This window comes from Solenopsis invicta, chromosome 11, assembly GCF_016802725.1.
Source record: "Solenopsis invicta isolate M01_SB chromosome 11, UNIL_Sinv_3.0, whole genome shotgun sequence".
Classification (NCBI taxonomy): Eukaryota; Metazoa; Arthropoda; class Insecta; order Hymenoptera; family Formicidae; genus Solenopsis; species Solenopsis invicta.
This window is the reverse complement of record NC_052674.1, coordinates 15,486,331-15,512,351: the sequence shown is the minus strand read 5'-3', so window position 1 is coordinate 15,512,351 and position 26,021 is coordinate 15,486,331. Positions and strand designations below refer to the sequence as shown.

Below are 26,021 nucleotides of genomic sequence, written 5' to 3'. Positions count from 1 at the left end.
GCCCATTACTACTCCAGACACGACAAAGTTATTCTTCTTGTTACTCAACAAATTTAAATAGGGTCGTTGCACAAATTTTTTTTTCTTTGAAACTTTTTTTTTATACTAAATTAGGGGTGGTAAATATGAATATGACATTAAAAACAAAATTTTATACTTTGGTAATTAATTATAATTTATTAAAAACGCTGGAAAATACGAATTTATACCACGTGACTTAAACGAATTCAGATTGGACGGCTGCATCGTGACGTCAAATGCTGGTAGACGATCGAGCCGAACGGTATGAGACTGACTGTGAACATCAAACGTACCAAAATATCATCTTGTGTAGGCAAGTTTTTAGAATTCTTGGCATATTACAAAATAAGTGATTTGCAGTAATCGTGAATTATGGCACAGCCAGGTTTCGTTAAAGCTCAGTCGGATAATTTACCATGTGTAAATGTAGTAATGATTTCAAATTTCTTTGCAAACAACCCAACACTCAATACAGCTGAATCTTGAGGAGTTAAAATGCATAGGTACATGAATCTTTAAGTATCGAATTTTGAATTTTCGCGGGTTACGTATATTCGAATTTCGATCTTTTTGTGGCGTTATGTTGGTACTCATGTCTCTCACTTATGCCGACAAGCTCGGCCATTTTGAATGTTCACTTAATTGTTGACAGCTGCTTTGCTTGCACGTGTTTTGGATCGTCTTCGATTTTTACCTATTCAAAAAAATGGATCAAAGAACCTGTATCAAATTTTGTGTGAAAAACGAAATTAAGTGCGCGGATGCATTCCGAATGTTGACTGTGGCATACGGAGAAGCTACCTTGGACCGAAGCAACGTTTATCGGTGGTACAAAATGTTCTCAGAAGGCCGAGAAGATGTGAACGACGAAGAGCGTGCCGGACGCCCGAGCACTTCAACAACAGACGAAAAAATTAATGAAGTGGAGAAAATGGTATTGGCCAATCGTCGAATCACCGTTAGAGAAGTTGCTGAGGACCTAAACATATCGATTGGCTCGTGCCATTCGATTTTTATCAATGATTTGGGCATGAGACGGGTCGCCGCGAAATTCGTACCAAAATTGCTCAATTGCGACCAAAAACAGCATCGCATGAACATTGCTAATGAGATGTTGGACTCTGTCCGCGACGACCCAAATTTGCTCCAGAGGGTCATAACTGGTAACGAATCGTGGGTTTATGGTTATGACGTGGAAACCAAAGCTCAATCATCTCAATGGAAGCTGCCGCACGAACCAAGACCGAAAAAAGCGCGCCAAGTTCGGTCGAATGTGAAAGTTTTGCTGACAGTTTTCTTCGATTGCAGGGGCGTGGTGCATCATGAGTTCTTGCCACAGGGTAGAACGGTCAATAAGGAATATTAGCTGCAAGTTATGCGCAATTTGCGCGAAGCAATCCGCCAGAAACGCCCGGATTTGTGGAAGAACATAAATTGGCTTTTGCACCACGATAACGCCCCTGCTCACACATCGTTGCTTGTACGCGACTTTTTGGCCAAAAACAACACACTAATGATGCCGCAGCCACCGTATTCCCCAGATCTGGCCCCCTGTGACTTTTTCTTGTTCCCTAAACTGAAGAGGCCCATGAAAGGATGACGTTACGCTACGCTTGACGAGATAAAGACGGCATCGAAGGAGGAGCTGAACAAGATAAAAAAAAATGATTTTTTGAAGTGCTTCGAAGATTGGAAAAACCGTTGGCACAAGTGTATAATATCTCATGGGGATTACTTTGAAGGGGACAAAATAGATATTCATGAATAAATAAATAATTTTTGAAAAAACACAAAATTCGCGATACTTTTTGAACACACCTCGTATGAACATTCATCAGTTATAACTATGTTTAGATTAATAATAGGAACTCGAACTGACAAAAATATGGGTTAATAAGATTATGTAAAGCATAACGGTTAGTGCTAATAATTTTTACAATCTCCAGTTTATTTGATTTATATTTAGATTAATGTATAATGAAAAATCTATAGATTATTTTGTTAGAACAATGAATTCTAACCTTACTTTTTATTGCACCTGTCAAATAGCTCTGACATATTGTGCTCAATAATTTTTTAAACGTTTAAATATGTATTATTTTATTTGTTAGAGCAAGTCAGGAAAGGTATGGTGACGAAGCAATTGGATATGTGGAGATATGTCGTCAAAAAAGAATGTGTACCATTCGTGCTAAAATATGCCCTAAACACAAAGTTCGTAACAAAGCATACGCAGTTGAATTAATAATTGATGAAAGAAAAAATGAAATTAAAAGTGCATAATGCTTTGATTGTGCAGCTTCTTCAGGTGAGATTTACTTTTACTCAAAATTTGTCTAAAAATATTATATTAAAACTATATAAAACATAGTATTTGTTTATTGCTCTAACATCATCGTAAAAGATTTTAGCTAGGCTGTGTAAAAAATGTAGATTCTATTACTGCATTAATTTATTATAGTAACTGCTTTTTGTTAGAAACAAGTTATGATAATATAACATATGTTTATGAATATTATAAACAAGAGATCTTTTTTTGAATAGTATAAATAATGATCAAGCCAACGACAAATATTAACTAAAATAGAAGTGAAACATTTGGCATTTCTATAATTTGCTTAAAATAAAGAAATTTGTTATTAATTATTTTCGTGTTAATTATAACTATATGTAAATAATTATTTTATATTATAACTAAATAAATAACGTTAAATAAATTTTAATATCTTTATTTGAAATTATTGACAGTTCTTCAGGCGATGAAGAAGTAAACCAATCATTTTGAATTTTACTCATGTTATTATACAAGTTGCTCCAAATATATGGTAATTTTAGGTGGTTGCAAGCACGCCATAGCATTTTTAATGTGGGCACATCGAAGAAGCGAAGAACCTGCTCCAACATCTGTAGCATGTTATTGGAAGCGTCCCACAATGTCGTCAATAGGAACATCATTAAAATGTGTAACTGCGAAGATGTTAAGTAGAAGCAAATATGAAGAATTTACAGTATTAAATACAAATTTTTTGGAAGATTTTATCGAAATAGCTAAAACAAGAAAACTCGACAGTCAAATTACGCGTCATTTCATACATAATTACGACAATTCTTTAAAATCATTATCATTACATTTTCTTCTTTTAAGATATAACTGTAGTGATCGAGATAAAAGAAATGTTGCTGACTTTTCACGTTTTGCAAAACAACACATGAGCTTAAATTTGTGCATTGAAGCTACAAAAGCTATAAAAGAACAAAGTTCCTGTCGCTGGTATGAACTACGCTATGGAAGAATTACAGCTTCAACCATATATGAAGCTGCAAACTGTAAAACTACAAACGGTTCGTACGTTGAAAGAGTTATAGGTGCAGTAAAATTAATAGAGACTTAAGCGATGAGACGAGGAAGAAATCTTGAACGAGAAGTTTTACAGGTAGTCGAGAAAAAGTTGGGAAGGGAATTTTACCCAACTGGTTTAATATTGTTGCCTGATTACCCTATATTTGGAGCTTCTCCTGATTCTTATACAAAAGATTACATCGTCGAGGTTAAATGCCGGTTAACCGAAAAATCTGAAGACAGATATATATGTAAGAATGGATCAATAGCAAAGAAGTTTTATTCCCAAATGCAAATTCAAATGATGTTTGCCAATCGAACTAAAGGTTTATTTTGCGTGGCGAAATTTGATTTTGAGACATCCAAAAAAGTGAAACTTGTGTGGGTGGATTATGATTCCAATTACACTAAAAATATAATATCCAATTCATTAAAATTCTAGGAAAAAAATATTTTTCCATTACTTTTAAAATCTGTACAAAAATAGAAAAGAAAACATGTATTCAAATATAAAAAAATGTATTGAAAAATATCATTTTGAGCAAGATATAGTAATGTACAGTCTATAATTGATTGTCTAGAAATAGAAATTCAAAAACCTACTAATGCAGTACATCAAGCTCTAACGTGGTCAGATTACAAAAAATGCAATACTTTAAAATATCTATGGTATAGGAAGTAAAAACTGTATAGTACCTTTTTTTTGGCCAAAAAATAAAAGACCTTAAACAAGCTATTAATGGAATAGACTTATTAAAAATTCTATTTGCATGACTAGCAGACATGCCAAACTCATCGCCTAAACGAGAAAACGTATCATTCATTTTAATTTTAGTTAATGTTAAATATATGTCTGTATGAATTAAACCTGTCTTGTTGTGCAAAAGGTTTATGACATATAAAAACTGGTCTGAAATACCTATATACATTTTAAGTTTTTTTTTTTATAATGGAAAGCTTCAACTCTCTCGTAATATTGTCTGATTCCGTTTTGTGCGTTTTTAATTCTTCACTCGTGTATTCTTCCGAAGGAAAATATCCATCGGTACTCTTCAAAGTATCCTCATTTATCGATGTAATATTATCGATAGTATCATCAGTAATATTACTGCTGGATTTATCAATACCACTTTTTTCTGCCTTTATATTTTGTTTAATAGGAGAACAGGCCATGTCTTTACTTATAGGTTTGCAAAGAATAGCTTTACTTCTGAAAGGTGGCTTTGCTTGTACACCAACATCTTTAAATCGTATTTCGAAATTATCCCTCTCATCAATATCCATACTTTCTTGTATTAAAGCATCATCAGTAGCATCTATCACTGTTTGTGTAGAACATCCTGCATCTATTTCATTAGCCATTGTTTTCTCTGATACTTTCTTTTCCATATCCTGCAAAGTTTGTATTCTTTTCCGTTTTGCAGCTCCCGATTTCATATCAGCTTTGTCACTTGTATTCTGTCTATCCTGACAATTAAAAATATGTGGAACCGTGTCTTTTTTCAATTGAATTCGTCCTCCCATTATTTTAAATCTACAATAATTGTCTATGTCTTCCTGTAACTAATATGTAATAAATATGTAAAAAATACAAAAAAGTATTTTTATATTGAATTAAAATTTATTTATATTTATTGATTTAATAAAATAAGAATACATTTAAGTAAATATTTAAAGGCATTCTTATTTAATTTAATATAACACAAAAAATTAAATGTAATGTTCAACTAATCGAATATACAAAATATGTTCTTTATAAATATAATTTTGATTATTATTATTATATATATTCTATATAAATCATGAATATATCATAATTACGTTAAAATGATCTTCACAGCAGAACAAACAACTTGTTGGTGGATTCGTCACATCATCACGTCTAGCCATTCTCATCCATGTCTTTCGACGTTTTATATCACGTAGCACTGTTAAAAATATTTTATTTGGTGTTTTGATACTTGTATTAGTACACTTAGGTGCAAAACACCACTCACGACTCTTTTTTTGAATTGGTAGCAATATTTTCCATATTCGGCCAACTAAATGTATTCTTCGTGTGTGCTGTATGGTCGCAGCCTGCGTGCGTACCAGCATATGACGTCACGTAGCAAGCGCGCGAAAAAGGTACCGTTTCAAACGGTCTTAATTTTCATTTTATTATAACTCAGTCAATTATTAATATTTTTAAAAAAATTTGTTTCCTACAATTTGTTACGGAAAAGTCTTTTAGATAATAAAATATAATTTTTTTACGTAACAACCCTATTATGAGAATGTTGGAAATTCGTGTTATTATTACTCTAGTAATATTTGAAGAACTTTTTGTAGTGATGGTTTACTGCTTAGAGCCTACGGTCTCTCAAAAGTTCATAAAGCGAATTGCCTCTTCAAGATAATTGTCTCGTCAATCGATAGTCCGTTATACGAGTTAGCAACTTTTTTACACAAGATACTTTCAACCAGTATCCCACCAGCTCGTGGGCACATTGACAACAGTTTTGAGCTGGTGAAATTTGAAACAACGTACAAATTAACAATGAGTTTCAATTGATATCATTGGACTTGGTGTTATTGTTTACGAACGTTCCTGCGGAATTAGCTGTTAATAATATTCACAAGAGATGGAACTTCATCTCGCAACATTGTAAGATCTCTTGCGATGAGTTTGTTGGAGCTGTTTGTTTTGTTCTTGACTCAACCTTTTTTAAATTTGACAACCAATTTTATAAACAAAATTTCGGGACTTCGATGGGCTCACCGCTGTCTCCTATCATAGCCGATTTAGTTATGCAGGATTTGGAGAGTGAGGTGCTTAAGACGATTGATTTTCCTTTAGCCTTTTATTATCGATATGTAGACAACATTGTAACAGCAGTTCCACTACCGTATATTGATACGCTACTGAATAACTTCAACGCAATTCATCCGAGATTAAAGTTTACTATTGAGATCGGCGGAAATAAAATTAATTTTTTAGACACTACGATTTTAATTTGTGACAATGAGATTAAATTTGACTGGTTCCACAAACCTACATTTTCAAAAAGATATCTGAATTTTTTGCACCCACTCTCATAAAAAAGAAGTGTGATCATAGGCATGGTGGATAGATCATTCTTCTTGTCACATCCTAAATTCCACTAAAAAATCTTAGTAGTAAACATTTTATTGAATAATGACTATCCGTTAGATTTTATTTTTAAAACTATAAAAACAAGATTAAAAAATCTAATTCACAATCGTAATGCCAAACAGAAAGACTCTATCAAGAAATTTGAATCTGAACATACAAAAAACTGGTTCACGGTTCCTTTTATGGAATCAGTATCTAATAAATTCAAGGGCATTACAAATAACATTAACTCTGGAGCAGCATTCTACAGCCTCAACAAACTCGGCATGTTTATCAAGGTTCATAAAGATCCCCTTCAAGACACGTCCAAAAAGAATGTGGTCTGTAACAAACCGCCTTTCCGAGTCCCCCTCGGACCGTCCACCGTTCCAAGCTGTCCGGCCGAACAACCGCCGGACAATTGGACCGCCGGCGTAAGGTGCCGCATAATCTGTTTCAAATCGGCGTAGCGCGCGTAAACGCATCCGCACGTAACGAATATCATGCGCGTGCACGCGCCCGAGAAGCGGTCAAAGTGGCGGTTGCTGCCGATCTCGAGTGGCGGGGATCCCCCCTCCGACTACCGAACCGCCTGTATCACCGTACCGCCCTTCCTCGCAAGATTCGGCTATATAAGCGCCGCTTCGACATTCGGGGCTTTTTTTGGCTGCTTGTTTCCGAACCGTCCCGCAGAAGTAGTCTGTCTTTTCGTATTCTGCCGTTTCCGAATCGATTCGTCTGCTCAGAACCGAACTCAAGCGCCTTGGGTTCTGCCAAGCAGTCTTGGCGACAAGCTTCCGATCCGCACCCGACTCTACGGGCTCAAGTGCCTTAGGCTCCACCGAGAGATCTCGGTGGGTCAGGAAATCACGATCCGATTTCCTCTCCGTCGGCATCGGCTCACGATCTGGGATGTAGAGTTTCGCGCCTACACCAAGTGATCTTGGCGTGAGTCGTTGCCCCCGCCGCAACAACACCGCGATATTAACTGCAGCGCGTCGCGATCGCGTCGATTCGTAGTACAGCTGTACTGCGCGCGCAAATTGTATTGTTGCCGCGCCCGCGCACACGCGGCCGTGGCCGCAGCCTTCGGCAAGGCCACACCGACTTGTAAACAGAAATTCCGAATTCGGAGAAATTTGGCTCGAAATCACCTGTTTGTATATAGCACACGATTCTTCGTCCGTCCGCGCGCAGTCACCGCGTCCGTCCGTCCGAGCATGATATTTTCTGTTCGTCCGTCGCGTTATTTTTCCGTTTTGTCCGTCCACGCGTAGAAGTAAGCTTAACATCTCGTCAGTTCGAGCGACACCATCATTTGTCCGTCCGCGCGCCGCGTCCGCAAACGCTACTTTGTACAGGGTGTATAAAAATTGTCGTCGCTTGAACAGATGATTCTTCAGTTCATGCCCGGCAAAAATCACCCTCGAACATGGTCCCGCAAAATTCGTTTTGGCCTTGAAACTCAAGGTCAAAATTTTTTATTATTTTTTTTCATTCTACTTTTTGAGAGGATCAAAAGTCTCAAAGGGAACATAGGTCGCAAACAAGTCCTTCAATAAGAAAAAAAATAATAAAGTATCAAAAAATTGTGATTTATCCGAACACTGTTTTTTACGAGTAAAATCAGTCGCACGCCCGGTCACGTGCCGTCGCGCGTGATATCCACTTGGGCGGACCGCGGGTATCAAAAAGCGAGGTCGCCTGTTTTTTTTTTCTTTTTTATAAACAAAAAGCGAGAGAGACCGAGCCTCTTTTACGCGAGTTAGCAAGTTCAAGCATAACGAAATTATCAAATCTCAGCAACGGCTGAACCAATCAAGTTCAAAGTCGTCTCAATCGACAGCTTGGGAAAAATTGCATATATAAAAGTGTTTTTATTTTTTCTTTCCGTGCCCTACGAGCGGAGATATCGCGAAGCAAAGTTTCTAATCTCTCTACATTTTTCTGTAAGATACGTCTCCTTGTTCGTCGTCGTCGTCGCCTTCAGAAATTCTCTCTTTCACATTTTCGACACAGTGTGGCGTTCGCTACTACACTATCAGCATTTATGCGACCATGTGATATGCATCACGTGACCGCGATCATGATTGCGCGTATGACAGGTTTCCTAACCTGTAACTTAAATCGTCAATAATATCTCGGTTCGCGGGACAAACGACACATTTTTCTGCCGAATTTATTTGCGTGGTGAAAAACGCGTTAAATAATTGTAATATTAATAAATATGTACAGTTAAAAATATATATTTTGCATTAACTAGAGTCAATATTATATTATATTCTTACGAGTGCTAAGTATACAATTTTTCAAGTATCATAAGATATGATTTACAAAGTGCACATGAATATGGTAATTAAACGAGGTTAATTAGATCGGATGCACCTTCTATCTATTTTTATCTTTCTATCTTTTTCCAATGCATATTTTACTTTTCTCAGCAAAAATGTAGTTTGCTTTCTCAGGTCTGCCTCTAAGTCATACTTTTTAATTCTAGCGTTAATGTAAATGTATATTTTTAATGAATTGACATTTGAAACAAGTGTCAAATAATTGAATAAAGATATAAAAATAATTCCAATGCCTGGTGTACGTGTAATTTTACAAATTGAGTCCCAGAGGCCTCAACGCTGCGTGTACTTTCTGGTTTCAAAAATTTGTAACTGGATTAATTAATAAGTAAGGTAAGTACATTTTGATTTCTGTTTATTAAAAACGTTAATAAAGTAAATGTAACTTTTACAATGTATATAGAGTTTACTGAAAACAAGTTAAAATAATACATGATATTAAATATGCTCGCTGTATTACAAAATAAATTATCTTTTATAAGAGAAAGTATCTTTTATAAGACGCTCAGAAATATTATTAAATATCAGGTAACAGCGAGATTAACACACATTATTTATTTACAATTAACATTTATTTTGTAACACAGCAAACATCCCTGCCTGCACCGGATGAAACAGAGACGTGCTGTTTTGGTCACAAAGTCGCAGAAAATATGATACGTTGTTTGTACGTCGTTGCGACGTAACTAAATGATTTGAATGTTTTAATTAATTAGCTGTTTGTTGAATTTTCTTTTGTATTATGATATTATATTTATATTTTAAAGATAAATAATATTTCACTTTTTAAAAATAATGTTTTTCAGTAGTATATGGTTAGTCATGGGGCGTCAAAACAAATGACGTCACTGACGCCAGTCTTATCAGTGAAGTGGTGGGGGTAGGGTGACGCACTAGCAGTAAAATGGCCAAGTGGAGGGGAGGGCCTGACGAAATTTGGAGCGGGGCGTGGAGGACCTAACGATATCAGGACCGGGGGGAGGGGCGGGGAAGACCTGACGATATCAGGAGCGTTTTTATTGGGAAGTAAAGGGAATGGCTCCGGGAGGAATTAGAGTGTGCTTATTGGTTTCCCCCACGGCTGCCCCAGGAGCGGATTGGTTGAAAGACAGGTATTTTGGGAAAAATTTAGCAGCAAAGTGGGGAACGGGTAAAAGAGGCCTGAGAAGTCGAAAGGTCTTATCTGGAAATTACGATAGAAAGGACGGAAACGTCTTTTACGATATACATATGCTTTCAAAGGTATGGTACGTTTAGAAAAAGATAATTATCAAAAGGAAGCACTTTTACGAATTTAGCGTTACTACGTACAGGAGATAGAGTCTTGGCATTAGGCAGGTCGAGTGAAAAAATAATTCAGTTTTAAAAGTTACAAAAGAGTATTTGTTGAAACATTCAACTTTTTTTTTCATACATCTACGAGTATATTCTTACATTTTTAAGTTACATGATTGAATGGGGTAGCATACAGATGATTTTATCACGCATTTTCTTTTATTATAAAGAAAAAATTTGTAAAAACTATTATTATTGTTACATTAATCTTACAAACTATTTATTATTATTCTTACATTAATCATACGAAGATTTATACTTTTAAAAAATGCATGATTAAATATGACGCTACATAAGAGTGCGTTTATATCATGAAATTGTACAAATTATGACCCGTGATTTGACAGAATTATATGGACGATTTCGTCGAAGCGCAGTAAAGTTATTTCTAAAAATATTATATTAAAGTACATATCAAGAAAAGTTAAATCCTTAATTTGAGTACGTACATCGCGTTCGATTTCACTATAGTTTCCTTTTAACGTTAGTTTTATAATATCGCGATCTACGTAACTTTTCGGAAGTTTCAATTCTATTTCTTTGATTAAATAGTGAGCGCACTCGTTGACGATATTGCTTAAAGTTTTTAAATGTTCTAAGTAAGCATCCACGCACTTCATTACGTTCTCCAGGCCCAGGAAGGTAGTTTTCTGCATCACGATTGCTACGGCATAGAATTTCCGTTTCCTCATCGGTGGAGCTGAATCTTCGCCCTCCTCGTTGGTATTTTCCGCAGAATCTGACTTTTCTTTCTCCTTGTACGTCAAAAATAGCGACTTTGACCCGTAGGATGAGGTAAAGATGACTGAGATATTTTTTATTACTACAGGTTCCGGTTTGAATTTGTTATTCGCGTTCAAGTAGTCGCTCATAAGTCCCATGTTTTCTTGAAATTGCAGCCACGATTCTGCATCAAAATATACTCCGTCAGCGTTGCTCCCACTTAATTTCACTACAGGCTCAAAGATTCCCTTTTTAGTAGTTTGCAGTCCCACGAGTATTCTTTTCGTATGTGAATTGTTGAGTCCATATGTTGTTGTCAGTAACATGGGAAAGCGTTCGCTTCTCCTCTCGTCGTTATGCATCTCGCTAATATCGGGAATCCCTGTTCGCTTTGCAGAGTTATTACTAGCTTGCTGGTTAGCCATCTTCTTCTTCTTACTTTGTTCTATCGAACGGCGAAACTGAAAAGTAACAGGACTAACAGTAATAAAAACACAAGGTTACTCTCTAACGAAGTTAACACTTCGAACGAGGAGACTTGAATGATTTTCAGTACGGGGTATCGTTGACCACGTCGACTCTGTTTGCAACGTTGCAACAATATAGACAAGAGTCTGCGCGCGCACCTAAGAAATTAAAAACATTTTTAAATTTTTCTAAATTTTCTAACAGAAATAATCTTACAGCGATATGATTTAAAATATCACGAGGATATGTCTAATACGACAAAGACGTGAGCGTGCGCACTTACGATAAGTTGTTCGGACATGTGATAACTTGCACTTACTGACTTTTTCCAGATAAATGACTTCCTTCACTTCCGCTATCAAAAATATCATCCTTTGCGGTGAGCGTGATTTTTTCTAGATAGGGAGTCAAAGATTAAACTTTTATCGAGCCTTTCGTTTTATCGACAGGAAAGAATGTCAAAAATATGCTTTTGTTAGAAGAATTTTTAAGGTTTGGCTTTTAGCCTGATTTTTTTTTCAAATGTCAACTTTTGACAAGAGTATGATTTTTTTCTAATCGAAGAATAGGGAACATTATCTACTATAAGATTAATCTACGAAACGAGGGTTTTGTCTAGCAACAAAACAGAACAGTAGATAGGACTAACTAGAAAAATCAGAGTCGAAAGAAGGCTGAGTTGCCGAGATAAATTTATTTTCTTTTTCCTCGCTTTTGAAATATTTGGAAGATGCAACGTATAAATGTTAAGTTTCACGAAAGCTAAGCGTTAGTTTGGCTTTCGTACTCTCCAGTTATAAGTCGAGAGTTTTTCGTTGTACTATGACAAACGTTGTAAGTGCAATTTTTATTGCGAGTGAAAAAGTGAAAATAGTGAAGTTTAAATAGTGAAAATGTTGCGCGACGATATTGTTAAATTTTTTATCGTCGCGTGTAATTTTAATAATAAAATAGTGAAGGGTCACTATTTTAAGAAGGTAGCGCGTGACAATGACGCGTCGAACTACGCATTGTTCGACAAGTTCGCTAAGGAGTGCTTCAGCACATTGCTATGTGTTATGCACAGGCTGGGGCACTGTAATGGCAACGTGACGTTGGAAAATATAATTCGACGTCACGTTGAAACGCGACAACATAACAAAGCGTTTTTCGAAAATGATGCGGGGGGTCATATAGCTGACTTCTTGCGTCAAGGAGAAGGTAAGTAAATTTGATGTAAATTTAAAATTGAGCATATTAATGTAAGTGTTTTTAGATATTATTTAATTATATTTATTTTTACAGTTGTAAGACACGTAACCAGATTTGAGCCGCTACCGCCTCGACGTGCGGCGCCTCTTGAGCGAAACTACGGGGCGAGACGACGACGCGCAGAAGAGGAGCTTCAAGGTGCCGTAGCAGCCCGTAAGTAACTCTACGTACAGTAAGCATGAGACACACGTCGTCTCGTGGAGAAAATTAAATATTCAAAGTTTTATCAAATATTACATATAGAAAATTTTATAGGAAGACCGCGAATTGAAATCGCGGACTTAGTTGCGGAGGCACCATCACCTCGATACACCCCCGACGGTGAATCATCAGGTAAATTTAAAAATATCGTGTTATAAAGTTATTGTAATAATAGTAATAATAATAACAATAGTTATTATATATTTAGATGACGACGACGATACTCGAGGTAATTTTGACAGAGTTCCATCCTCAGCCGATGAGGCTATATTTACTTCAGGTAAGTTTTAAAAAATAGAGTTGGAGAAACTAACATATAGTTATTTAGCATAATTAATAACAAAAAAAATATTATTTAGTGTAAGCAAACGAGACGGAGGACGAAGAAGAAAGAGAGGAAAGAGCGACGCAGGAGGAGGAAGAGGAGGAAACCGAAAAAGAAGCATTAAGAGAAGATGAGGAGGAGGATACAGACGAAGATGAAGAAGAGGAAGAAGAGGAGGCAGAAGATCAAGAGGAAGAGTAAAATGAAATAGAAGAAGAAGAAGAAGAAGAGCAGCAGGAAGCGATGGAAGATGCGGAAGAAGGAGATGAAGAGGAATCGGATGAAGGCGCTGAAGTGGAGGATAATGAAGAGGGGACGGAAGTAGAAAATGACGCCGAGGAAAGAGAAGTCAGAGTTGCTTCGCCAGAGTATGATGGTAACTATTATTAATATTATTATTAAATTATTTTATTTCGAAGTAATATAAAACAAAATAATTTTAGATGATATACATTATGCCAATACCTTACCATGGAGGGCATTATTAATATCACTGGGCGGGGAAATATCGCGGGGTAACTTGGTGAGTTAGTTAGTATATTATATCTTTTGTCGGCGTTTTCGCGTATTAGTAAAAAAAAAGAAAAAATAAAACAGAATATAAGACAGCAATGATTAATAAAAATATTTCATCTTTCAGTTCAAACTGGCGCTGGACTTGCTGAAGCTGTAATTGGAAGAAACGCTAGCGGGGAAGAATTTCTCCACAATACTGCAGAGAATGTAGCCGACCAAAGACCTCAACAGCAGCAACATCGGTCGCAGCAACCACTGTCGCAACATTCTCAGCAACAGGAGCAAGACCCACAATCGCAGCAGCAGCAGCAGTCGCAGCAACAACAACATCGGGTTGGTGATAGATTTAATTATATAGAGCTGCAGACGGAAAACGCGCGTAGATTTAGGAATTTTGCTATACTCGGGAGAGAGGCGAGTTTCGCGATACGTCCAGTGCCACAGAGTGCCGATACCGTGCGATGGCTAGAAAACGCGTTCCGCGAAATCCATGCGTACGCGATAAGCTCAAGTGAACCGACGGATTACGTAGGACTATCTTTCAATTCCGAAAGTTTGACGCTCGGATCGGCGGGATTGTCGTTTCGCCCGGCGCGCGACTTGACTTACAAGGACATATGGGAACTCGTAAGTTCGGTAGCGCAAAGCAACGGCGGAATTGAAGTTACGAAAACTTTTAACATCAGGGTTTTCAATGTCGCAGTACCGGTGGGACGTGGAAGGGTATCGAATCCATTGACGCGTGAGGATGTCGTCAAACGATCGATATTGGAAATAGTAAATGACGATAATTTATGCTTTCCTCGTTCACTTGTAGCCGCGCGAATCCACTGCGAACGTGGAAATCTTCGGACGGGGCCGCGTCACGAAATGTGGGAAGCCGTAAGATTCCGACGTTCCTCGCTACAACGCGATTTAGCGTTAAAATTAACGATGAACGCCGGTATCGTGATACCGGAGGAGGGATGTGGGATTTACGAAATCCAGCAATTCCAACGGTATCTCGCCGCTGAAAATCTGGCAATAATGGTTTACGGTTTTAAAGATTTCGGACGCGGGGGGAACCTAATCTACGACGGGCGTACGATACTCGCCTCACTAGAACGTGAACCGAATCATTGCTTAAATATTATGTATTATGAGGGTAGACGCCATTATAATACCATTTTAAATTTAAAAACCGCTGCGGGTTCGCAAGGTGGATATTGCGTAGCGTGTAAAGTTGGTTATCGCCCCATCAGAGGGCATCGTTGCTCTAAAAGATGCCCACGCTGCTACGCTATACCCTCGTGTGAACATCACGACGCGGAGAAAGTCAGGTGCGATACGTGTAATCGTACGTTCTTCGGAAATTCATGTTTCGAGCGTCATCGTACCGAAAAATCTTATGAAGGAAAATCAACTGTTTGCCATTCGGTTAAAATTTGTAACAATTGTGGACGATTTATAAAATCAAGCTCGCAGCACGAATGTAATAGCGCCTATTGTAGGATATGTCGTTCTCAGCAACCCGTGAATCATTTGTGTTTTATGCAACCTCTTCGACGCAGAGTCGAAGCTGAAGACCCTGGAGAGGGTACGAGTGCGATGATACGTGAAGAGGCGCAAAGAAACGCTAATGACCTCGAGGGTGAGAACGACAATGAAGTCAAGAGAGCTGTCGCATTCGTGTTTTACGATTTTGAAACGCGGCAGGACGAGACGTACGAAGGAACCGAGAACGTAAAGTTACACGTTCCGACTCTCTGCGTAGCACAGCAAATTTGCGCTGCTTGCGTGGCGATAGACGACATGACGGTGCGATGTCGCTGGTGCGGAAGGCACGAATTTGTATTTAATATCGACCCGGTAAAGCAGTTTATAGAGTTCGTGACAAGGCCAACAAAACATTTTAAAAGTATTATTTGTATTGCTCACAACGCAAAGGCGTTCGACGCGCAATTTATTTTAAAATATCTAGTCGAAAAATCGTTAATAACGGAAAAGCCACGGATAATTCTGAACGGGACGAAGATTATCGTGATGACGATCGGTCATACAAAATTCATCGACAGCGTTAATTATATGCCGATGCGATTATCTGATCTACCTAAAGCTTTCGGGCTAAGGGATACGGCAGATAAAGGCATTTTTCCGCATTTATTTAACACTGTGGAGAATCAATCGTATGTCGGTCCATTACCCGAGGCTCGATTTTATTCTCCCGATCAAATGAAACCTGATGAGCGCGAGCGATTTCTTGCATGGCATTCGGAAATGACAAATAAAAATGTCATCTTCGACTTCCAGCGCGAGATCGTACGTTATTGTCGAAATGACGTAGATATTTTACGACGTGCTTGTGTAGCTTTCCAAAATAATATTTTTAGAGCGCGGCGGTGTGTGTCCTTTCGAAGAATGCACGACTATCGCTTCCACGTGTATGAAAGTTTTTCGAAAAAGCTTTCTTCGCGAGGGGGAAATAGGAATCATCCCGCCGGGCGGATACAGAAACGTCGATAGACAATCGCGCAAAGCTTTACAATGGTTAGTGTGGAAGGAGCGTGAGCTCGGTCATCCCATAAACCATGTCGGGCGAGGTTGCGAGCGTTTAATCGGCGGTAGCCACGTAGACGGATATTACGAGACAAAATTGGGGACTGAAACTCAGCGTTTCGTTCTCCAATTTCACGGGTGCTTCTGGCACGGTTGCCTTACTTGCTTCCAAATGAATCGTGACAGTAAGCTTTCAACTGCTAACCGCGACGATACGATAGAAATGCATTACGAACGAACTATCGCAATGACATGGCGTCTTCGCCGGCAAGGATATCAGGTGATTGAAAAATGGCAGTGCGCTTTCGACCGAGAGATGAGGGCAAATAACGAGATGCGTAATTTTCTCGAACATCACCCTATACTAAAATCTGCGCCTCTCGATCCGCGTGACGCGTTTTTTGGTGGCCGCACGGAAAATATCGTAATTCGACTCGAAGTAGCGGGGTACGCGGAGAAAATACGTTACGTGGACGTGTGTTCTCTGTATCCTTACGTATTAAAGACGGGTGTTTTTCCGATCGGCCATCCTGAAATCTATATCAGAGCGGAATGCTCGTCGTTAATCGGCGACGGACCAGGATATAATTTCGACCCGGTCGAAGGTCTTGTACGTTGTCGAGTACTCCCACCGCGCAATCTCTTTCACCCGGTACTCCCGTGTGCGCGGAAAATTGCTGTTTGCGTTGTGCCGGAGTTGCTGCGAAATGTTCTCGCAGTCCGCGTGCACTCACGAACATCCTGACGAACGTGAATTCGAGGGTACTTGGGTATCATGCGAATTACGTAAAGCCATCGAGAAAGGTTATCTTGTGAGGCAAGTAAATGAAATTTGGCAATACAAAGTTGCTCGCTACGATCGCGATACGCGGCAGGGCGGATTGTTCACCGGATATATAAATTCCTTTTTGCAATTAAAGCAGGAAGCTAATGGATGGCCGAGCGAATGTGTAGATGACGAGAGTAAAGCACGATACCTTCGTGAATATGAGAAAATCGAAGGTATTACACTCGATAGAAACAACATCTCACGTAATCCTGACTTGCGCTCGGTCGCGAAGCTCTGTTTAAATTCCTTCTGGGGAAAATTCGGCCAACGATCGAATCTTCCTAGTACCGAGATCGTAACAAATCGCCTCAGCGTTTCGCAACTTTGCTCACTAGCCCTGAGCACGAAATAACTGACATATTACCAGTCAACGACGAGGTATTGTATGTCTGCGACTGCAAGAAGAGGCGACTGCGAGAAGAGGCAATCGTAGCTTCTCCGATTACCAACGTTGTGATCGCGGCATACACGACGGCACAAGCTAGGTTAAAATTGTATGATTATTTAGAAAAGTTAAATAGACGAGTATTATATTGCGATACCGATTCTGTTATATATTTGAGTAGTGGTGATCCAAACGAGTACGAACCACGTACTGGGAATTTTCTGGGCGACATGACGGACGAACTCGAAAGCTACGGCAACGGTAGCTACATCGAGTCGTTTGTGTCGGGAGGCCCAAAATTTTATGCGTATGTGGTTCGTACAGCGGATGGAATCACTCGTGAAACTTGTAAAGTGAAAGGAATAACTTTAAATTATAATAATTCTAGATTTGTAAATTTCCATAGTATAAGAAATTTAATATTAGAAAGAGAAAGGCAAGAGGAAGGAGAAGATGAACAAAACCGTGGAAGGGAACCCGTGATAAATTTGCGCCTTAATGCAATTCGTCGCAATGCTTTTCACGAAATTGTAACAAGAGAAGAGAGGAAAACATGTTCGGCGGTATTGGTAAAGCGCAGATTTATTAATAATCGTTATTCGCTTCCATACGGTTTTGTCGAATAATCATCTTTTCTTACTCAGGCTTTGTTCTCGCTTAAATTTAAGTTTCGAGTCGTCAATTTTTCCGTCCGCAGCGCATAAGTATCATTGTAAAAATTCTATAAAAGCGTATTAATCATAAGTCATTCATTAGTTTTAGCATTGTAAAATATAAAATGTAAATATTTTTACAATATAAAATTAGGACAAAAACGTGCTAAAATAAAAAAAACATTTTAATTAATTTTTCATAAAAAATTTTATTATACATTTCCAATCCGAATCCTGTTCTGTTTCCCGTGTACTTTTTCCCTTGTTTCTTTTTCGTGAATTATTTTCCTCCTCCCCAGCGGCATCGTCTATCAGCTCATTAAAACGATGCCGACCTAAGCGCTAAGTGAGCGGTATAAGCCTGTATGCACCCCGCACCGCGGCACGGATCAGCTCGTTGTTGGCCGCGGTTGACTAACGTACCGACGTGGGGTACGCTCACGCGAGCGCGCGAACGCCGCCGCCGCCGCCGTCGCGTTGATGCGCTTATCTCTGCCTTCGAAAATTTAACTCCGCGAATTATTAATATCGATATTGTCGACGATTAGTATTATTATTAGCATCGACCGCCATTTTTTCTTTTTTGTTTTTGAAGCAGCGCACCGGAATCGAGTCAATCATTTCGCAAAATGGATGTGCGTTGGAAACATCCCTGGACATCGATTATATGCGGTCCCACCGGGTGTGGGAAAACGATCTTTGTAAAGTCTTTTATCAAATATCTATCGAGCATGTCCGACGTGAGTTTCGAGAGAGTTTTATTTTATTACGCTGAGTGGCAAGAAGCTTATCGACAATTAAAATACGACGTGAGTGTAAGCGAGGCAGAAGAGTCAGCACGGGGATACGACGTTAAAGTGGCGACGACAACAATGACGAAGAAAAATATTGTAACGATAGCATCGTTACGAAGGTAAGTTATATCTCTTTCTCGCTCGCACGCCGGATTATAATATATTGTTCCTTCCTTTTTACTCGCACACCCGATCACGTGACGTCAGTACTCTCCGTCTCGCTCACTCGCACGCGCGGCCACGTGACGTCGGTTCCGTCTTCCATCTCGCTCGCTCTTGCGCCCGGTCGCGTGACGTCACACGTAGCATCGCGCGGGCACGTGCGCGTAGGTGCACGCCGAAAAGTGGGGTAAACACGTGGTTCCGACTGCGTGGGCGGCTGGAGGGTATAAATACGGAGCCACACCAGGAAGGAGCATCCAGTCGGTTCCAAATCACCGGTACCGACACTCCGGGAGTACTCGGAGCTCCTTGGCTGGGTGTTCTCGGCTTTCTTATACCGGGTGTACTCGGTTTCCTGAAAACCCCTGACACCGGGCATTCTCGGTTATCCGCACTCCTGTGCCGGGCGTTCTCGGCTTCCTGAAACAGGCCGTTTACGGCCTCCTGATACCGGGCGTATTCGGTTATTCCGTACCGCACTCCTACGCCGGGTGCTCTCGGCTTCCTGATACCGGGCGTACTCGGTTACCCGTTTCTTTACCTGTTACCCGTCCTATAACTTCAATTCTTAATTTTCGTTTTATTTTCAGAGCAGATTTAGAATAATTTCACTCGGTCGGCGACGACACGTTTACCCGGAGTTACAACTTCCTCGCCGGATTTTTCCTTGGATATCCTCCGTCCCGAGCGTTCCGTCCGAACAAGCGCCCTCCTAACAAAGCGAGCGTATCTTGACCCCTTCCTCAGGCGAGCGATAACTATTAAGTTGCGTTAGCATTAAGTCCGCGTTACTTGTAATATTTTTCGAGCGTTAGTTTGTAAGATCCGCGTCTCAATCGACGCCGCGAGCGCTTAATTTAGTTTAAGTTTTCTATGTGTTCTCTATGCGAGTACGTTATAATTAGTTTTAGGTTCTTTCCGTGTGTGATCAAACGTTCCGGGGAACACGAGTTCCGAAGGTGTTAACTTCCTCTCTTCCTAATAAATTTTATTTTTTTTTTGTATCACGGAGTGTGAGGAGAAATTGATTTAAATAAATATTTTGTTAATTTCTTTTCAAATCGGAGTTCCTTCTTTTCTCGACCCTGGCACCGGCGAGCTAATCTGTGACCGCGAGAAAAGTCGAACCGTTACAATATAATCGAATTTCGCGAGGGATTACTTCGCCCGGAAGATTATTCGAACGATCCGTTTACCCCGAAACTCGTGATAATCGATGACCTTATGAGAGAATCGTCGTCGAGCGACGCGATCGTGGATCTTTTTACTAAAGGCAGTCATCATAAGAATCTCAGTGTCATTCTTATCTCGCAAAATCTTTTCCATCAGGGACGCGGACAACGCGACATATCTCTCAACGCGAATTACATCGTGGTTTTCAAAAATCCTCGCGATCGCGCTCAAATTCGCCATTTAGCGCGACAAGTCTATCCCGATGATCCGAAATTTCTAGAAGAGGCTTATTACGACGCTACTTCGAGACCTCACGGATACTTGTTGCTCGATCTGAAGCAATCGACTCCGGACGAATATCGATTTCGTACGTGCGTCTTTCCCGATGATACTAGACATTACGTTTACGTACCGCGTAGATCGTTTTCCATTGCATAAAAATCGCGTAACGCGGCTCGTGGAGACCAGTCGCGCTGTTCTCTCTCGCGACGAAGGAGGACAACATGAGTTCGGACAGCGTGACGAAAATCGCCAGACGTTCAATCGGAAAGAGAAACGATTGTCTTCTCGAGGCGCTGTGTCATCTGAACAATAAGCAGCGAATGATCTTTCTTCGAATCGCGGACGATAAATTTATTCATTGTATTTGCGAGTGCGTTTTTAATACACTTAAAGGCAACGTCCCGCTCAAACGTCGTGAAAAAGATCGACTGAGTAAATACAAATCGACACTGCGACGTATTGCGACAAAACGCGGAAATTGGAAGGATAAGAGACAACTTTTGGTACAACGAGGCGGATTTTTACCCTATATCATAGGACCCATATTGTCGGCCTTATTAACTCGAATCATCGGAGGCACGGAATCATAAGAATAAATCGCAATGGAAAGGACAAAAAAGATGGTTTTAATTTCTACAGAAAATCTTGAGAGAATGCAGCAACAGCAGCAACAACAGAATAAATCGATTGTTGTAGAGCCGAAGGAAAATATCACGACGGAGAACGGTGAAAACGATAATAATAATAATAATTCCGTACAAACTCCTGGTACCCTTCTGACACGACTCGATGCGGAAATGAGTCGTATTCTTAATTCATCTTACCTGCGTAACGAGGATGAGAGATGGAAAATGTACAGAGAGGTACTTTGGCGGTATTTTTACTATATCCGAGAAGCGCGAAAACAAAATGCACCCAGCGTAACCGAAATTGTCGACAACGAAACACCACTCCTGGAGGAGATCAGCAACAATAGCGACGGCGAATCGACGCTCGTTTCTCACGATATCTCCCGAAAATCGCAAATTTCTGCTAATCTTACTCATTTATCTGATATCGACAATACCGTGATAAGAAGAGAACATAGCCTTCGATTGCTGAAAAGTGCCGGAAAAATAGTAGAAACTGTCCCGAAATCGTATCGGCGCTCAAGCTCGCTTACTGATGAAACATTTGCTCGATAAAGCGGTGCCTGACAGAATTAATTGGAACGAGAATGGAGTCGTGACTATAGATGGCAGCATTGTAAAAGATTCGAATATCAGCGAGCTGATGAACGACATGATGCGAGAAAGAAAAACCGTAAAACCACCAGTAGGAAGAGTTCAGTTTGCTCGATTACTACGCAGCTTAAATACGCGTTCGACACTGATAGGGAATAAGCGACTGTTAAATGGCACCCTCGCTTTTTCTTCCCCGATTAATGTAAAACATCGGCCTTCGTCAAGTTCCACGCCGATTGCAACGAAAACATATTCAACGAGATCGACAAAACGTCAATCGGAAAAACGCAAAAAGCAGGAACGAGAAGAAAAAAGAGCCCCTGATTACGCATTGTATTTGTCCCCTTACTTTCGTAAAGCCTATCCATCTACAACTTTTATGAAAAACGGGGATTCGCTTCCTGCGCGAAAAAGGCGTTTGCTAGATTGGAATACACTGAAGAAATAATCGATAATGTCGGAACTTGAAAAATTATACTACGATCCCGCGCATTACGCCGGCTTCTCAGCAGTGGAAAATCTGACACGTGCCGCTAAGCCGAATTTCACACGTAACAATGTCGCTCGCTGGCTGGAATCGCAAGATGCGTACTCGCTGCACTGTCCACTGCGCCGAAAGTTTCCTCGACTGCATTACAACGTAACGAATATCGACGATGTGTGGGAGGGCGATTTGATTGAGGTGCAAAATCTTAAAAGTTATAATAACGGATATTCTTATATTCTCGTGATTATCGATGTACTCAGTAAATTCGTTTGGGTGGAACCATTACGTGACAAAACGAGCGTATGCGTGACAAAAGCTTTTCAACGTGTATTCGCGAGAAGCAAAGGACGAATACCTATATACTTGCAAACTGACAAGGGTAAAGAATTTGTCGGGCGTGCGACGCAAAAGTTTTTGGAAGAAAACGATATTCGTTTTAGAGTAACGCGCAATCCCGACATCAAAGCAGCCGTCGTCGAACGCTTTAACAGAACGTTAAAGGAGCGAATGTGGCGGTATTTTACGCATAAAAATACGCGTCGATATATCGATGTTTTGCAGGATATTGTGCGTGCGTACAATCACACTCGTCATACGGTCACCAAAATGCAACCAGCGGTTGTAACGAGAGAAAATGCTCGTATCGCGCGTGAAAATATAACTCGACGGTGGAAAGACTTTAACAAAATTAAGAATGCTAAATACCATGCTGGCGATCTCGTCCGCGTCAGTAGAGCAAAAGGCACCTTCGAGAAAGAATACGAGGCGAATTCGACCGAGGAGATATTTTGAATTCATCGTGTTCTTGAATGGCGAAAACCTCGTGTGTACGAATTAAGCGATTTAACGGGGGAGGTCATAGACGGGATCTTTTACGAACAAGAATTAGCTCGAATCGAGAAAAACCTGCAGGAGGAAGAATTTATTGTGGATCGCGTGATAAGGAGTAAAGGACATGGTGCTAATAAGCAACTGCTAGTTAGCTGGCGCGGATATCCTAGCAAATTCGACTCTTGGATCCCAGCTTCGAGTTTATCGAATCTCCGAGATGACGGCAACGGACCAATTTCACATGATTCTTCCAAGCAATAGCAGTATGCAGTATTTTCCGGAAAATACTACTTCCTCCTTCATCACGGAGTTACCTCAAACTGTAGAATTGCATGGAGAATGGGAAGTTGCACTAAGCGAGATTCAATTTCCCTGTAGTTTTTTTCACGTACGTCAGTTTTCCGAAAATGAGCTCAAATATTTCTTTTCCACAGAAGATATATACGAGATAAGCAATGGATCATATGTGTTGCATCATAGAATAATACAGAATGATATTTACGAGACTATCGAGAATCTTATCCATGAGATTAATGAAGCGTGCCGAGATTCACATTTTGTTTTCGAAATACAAAAAGAGGGTGGTAAACTCGAAATAGGACTTAGCTGTGACGTGGAAAAATGTCGTGCTAATCATTATATTAACTTCTCCGATAATCTTTTTCGAATATTAGGGTGCGAAACGGAATTAGGCATAAAAGATAATTTATACTTTCGTAAGATTATGATAAACGATTCCGGTGAATGCATGACTTTTTTCAAACTCGGATTTAAAACGGAAAACGGGAATCGAATTTATTATTATCAGAGTAAAGAGCCCTGTAGCCTGTGGCGTGGTATTCCAGATAAGCTGTTCGTTTATTGTGATATTTGTGAATCTTATATAACCGGTGATGTACAAACCCCACTTCTCCGAATAGTCCCGGTCGAGTCACGCGAAAGTAATTACGCGTACGGGACGAATCAGGTGAAACATTTCTCTTTTCCATTTTATATTCCGTTGCGACAAACGCGTTTCCGCAGAATCGAAATAGATATAAGAGATCAGCTCGGAAAAAAAAACCATTTGAATCGGGAACCTTGACGGTGACATTGAACTTCAGACGTGCTCGATAATTTACATTAGAATACAGTTGAAATAAACGTAAGTCTGCGAGAAACAAAAGAGAGAAAATCAATTTCACCATGGACTATGAGGAATATTACGAGGCGCAAAGCGGTGGTGCCAGCGGAAGGGGTGGGGGAATTCCACGGGTTTTTATCGGCTCGCCCTATCAACGCGGACATGGTATCGGAAGTTTTCTCGGTGGATTATTTAGAAAAATTTTACCTTATCTAAAGAGGGGTGCGCGGGCTGTCGGTAAGGAGGCTTTACGCGCGGGCATCAACGTAATGGAGGATGTCGAAAACCATACCCCGTTAAATGAGGCATTCAAAAATCGCTTCGCGGAATCGGGGAAAAACCTCAAAAGAAAAGCCACAGAAAAAATAAAAGACTTGATGAAAGGATCGGGATATAAAGTAGCCGTAACAACTCCGATGCTTTAGTTTCCTCACGGTTACCACGATCCTCGCATCGCTAAGAGAACATCGCTTTGTAAACGTAATCGTTCAGTCAAAAGAAAATCGAAAAAAAGTGTACGCAGTAAAGGCGCTAAAAAATCGAAAAAGAAGAAAAGTCACGGAACAACTCGAAAAACTAAAAAGTCACCCGGCACGAAACGCCGCAACAGCAAGAAGCGCAGTGTATCCGACATATTCTCGTAATCCACGCACGAATTAGCGTTATCCATAGTGCGTCGTGATAAGTATGTCTTTCCTTCATACCCATTCGAGCGAGTGTTTGAAGAGTGAACTCGATCTCTTCGCTTTACCGCCTACCCAGACTAGTATCGAGAGTGCTCAATGGATTTATTACAAGCCCGTAACATCGCTCGCAGACGACGCACCAATAGAATTTGTTATACCCGGTCATGGAGATGACTACCTGGATCTCACGCACACTATGCTAAGTCTCCGTATACGTGTAGAAACGGGAACAAATACCGGCACTGCCGCCGCAGCCGCCGCGGCGCCCAAAGTAGGCCCTGTAAATCAACTGCTGCATTCCATGTTCAATCAAATCGACGTGTATTTCAATCAAAAACTCGTGTCACCTCCAAACAACGCTTACGCTTACCGCGCATACATCGAGGCGTTATTAAATTATGCTTCACCCGCAAAAACTTCCCATCTCACCTCTTGTCTGTGGGACACGGATACTCCCGGTTTCATGGACGAGCCGGTAGATTCGCCAACGAATCAGGCTCTCGTAAGACGCGCTCGTTACATTCAAGGAGGACGCGCGTTGGATCTCATAGGACATCTTCACTGCGACGTTTTTAATCAAGATAACTTCTTAATTAACGGGGTGGAAGTTAGAATGAGTACGTTCCAAAGATTCGTTTTGTCTAATGGAAACAAATTCCACGTCGAAAATCCGCATTCTAGACGCTAGCCTACTTGTAAGAAGAGCAAAAATAACTCCTGGAGTATTACTAGCGCATGCGAGAATGCTGAGTAAAACCACTGCCAAGTATCCCCTTACGAGAGTCGAAGTTAAAACGTTCACAATACACTCTGGTCTCGTGGGAGAATCGTTAGACAATGTAATACTTGGACAGCTACCGAAACGAATAATAGTTGGCTTTGTTGATAACAAAGCGTTTAACGGCGACAGAAAATTAAACCCGTTTAACTTTAACAATTACGGCATAAATTTCCTTTCGCTCTACGCTGACGGAATGCAGATTCCAAGTAGACCGTTACAGCCGAGCTTTAAGAAAGACGAACCGCTCTACATCGAAGCGTATCACATTCCTCTTTTCCGGAACAGGCATACATTTTTTGAACGAGGGAAATTCTATAAGCAGAGACGATTACTCTAACGGATATTGCCTCTTCGCTTTTGATCTTACACCCGATCTATTGGCTAATTGTGCTGGGCATTGGAATCTCGTGAAACATGGAAGCTTACGACTA

At 40.1% G+C, this 26,021-nt stretch overlaps 1 protein-coding gene and 2 long non-coding RNA genes across 5 annotated transcripts; all 3 read left to right on the top strand.

Moving 5' to 3' along the window:
* The first annotated feature begins 1,757 nt into the window (after nucleotides 1–1,757).
* LOC120358986 lies at nucleotides 1,758–4,959 on the top strand. Its single transcript, XR_005575880.1, has 2 exons — nucleotides 1,758–2,329; nucleotides 2,857–4,959. It is a non-coding gene; the product is annotated as an uncharacterized LOC120358986 (long non-coding RNA).
* A 7,539-nt stretch (nucleotides 4,960–12,498) lies between these two features.
* Nucleotides 12,499–13,288, top strand: LOC120358963. 2 transcript variants are annotated; one of them, XR_005575849.1, is made up of 4 exons: nucleotides 12,499–12,757; nucleotides 12,860–12,937; nucleotides 13,014–13,085; nucleotides 13,165–13,288. It is a non-coding gene; the product is annotated as an uncharacterized LOC120358963 (long non-coding RNA). The 2 variants fall into 2 exon arrangements; XR_005575848.1 differs by having other exon boundaries at nucleotides 12,499–12,937.
* Nucleotides 13,289–13,295: 7 nt separating this feature from the next.
* LOC113004846 lies at nucleotides 13,296–18,241 on the top strand. 2 transcript variants are annotated; one of them, XM_026139361.2, is made up of 2 exons: nucleotides 13,296–13,506; nucleotides 13,771–18,241. In XM_026139361.2, exons 1-2 carry the CDS (start codon nucleotides 13,374–13,376, stop codon nucleotides 16,146–16,148), a joined length of 2,511 nt encoding a protein of 836 aa, XP_025995146.2. In that variant the 5' UTR covers nucleotides 13,296–13,373; the 3' UTR covers nucleotides 16,149–18,241. The 2 variants fall into 2 exon arrangements, 1 of the variants encoding a protein (XP_025995146.2); XR_005575847.1 differs by having other exon boundaries at nucleotides 13,366–13,653; nucleotides 13,771–13,939.
* Nucleotides 18,242–26,021: the final 7,780 nt, after the last annotated feature.

Coding starts and splice junctions, on each gene's coding strand:
- LOC113004846 (XM_026139361.2), top strand. CDS start 13,374: ATGGAAGATGCGGAAGAAGGAGATGAAGAGGAATCGGATGAAGGCGCT. Junction 13,507..13,770: donor TGCTTCGCCAGAGTATGATG/GTAACTATTATT, acceptor TTCATCTTTCAG/TTCAAACTGGCGCTGGACTT.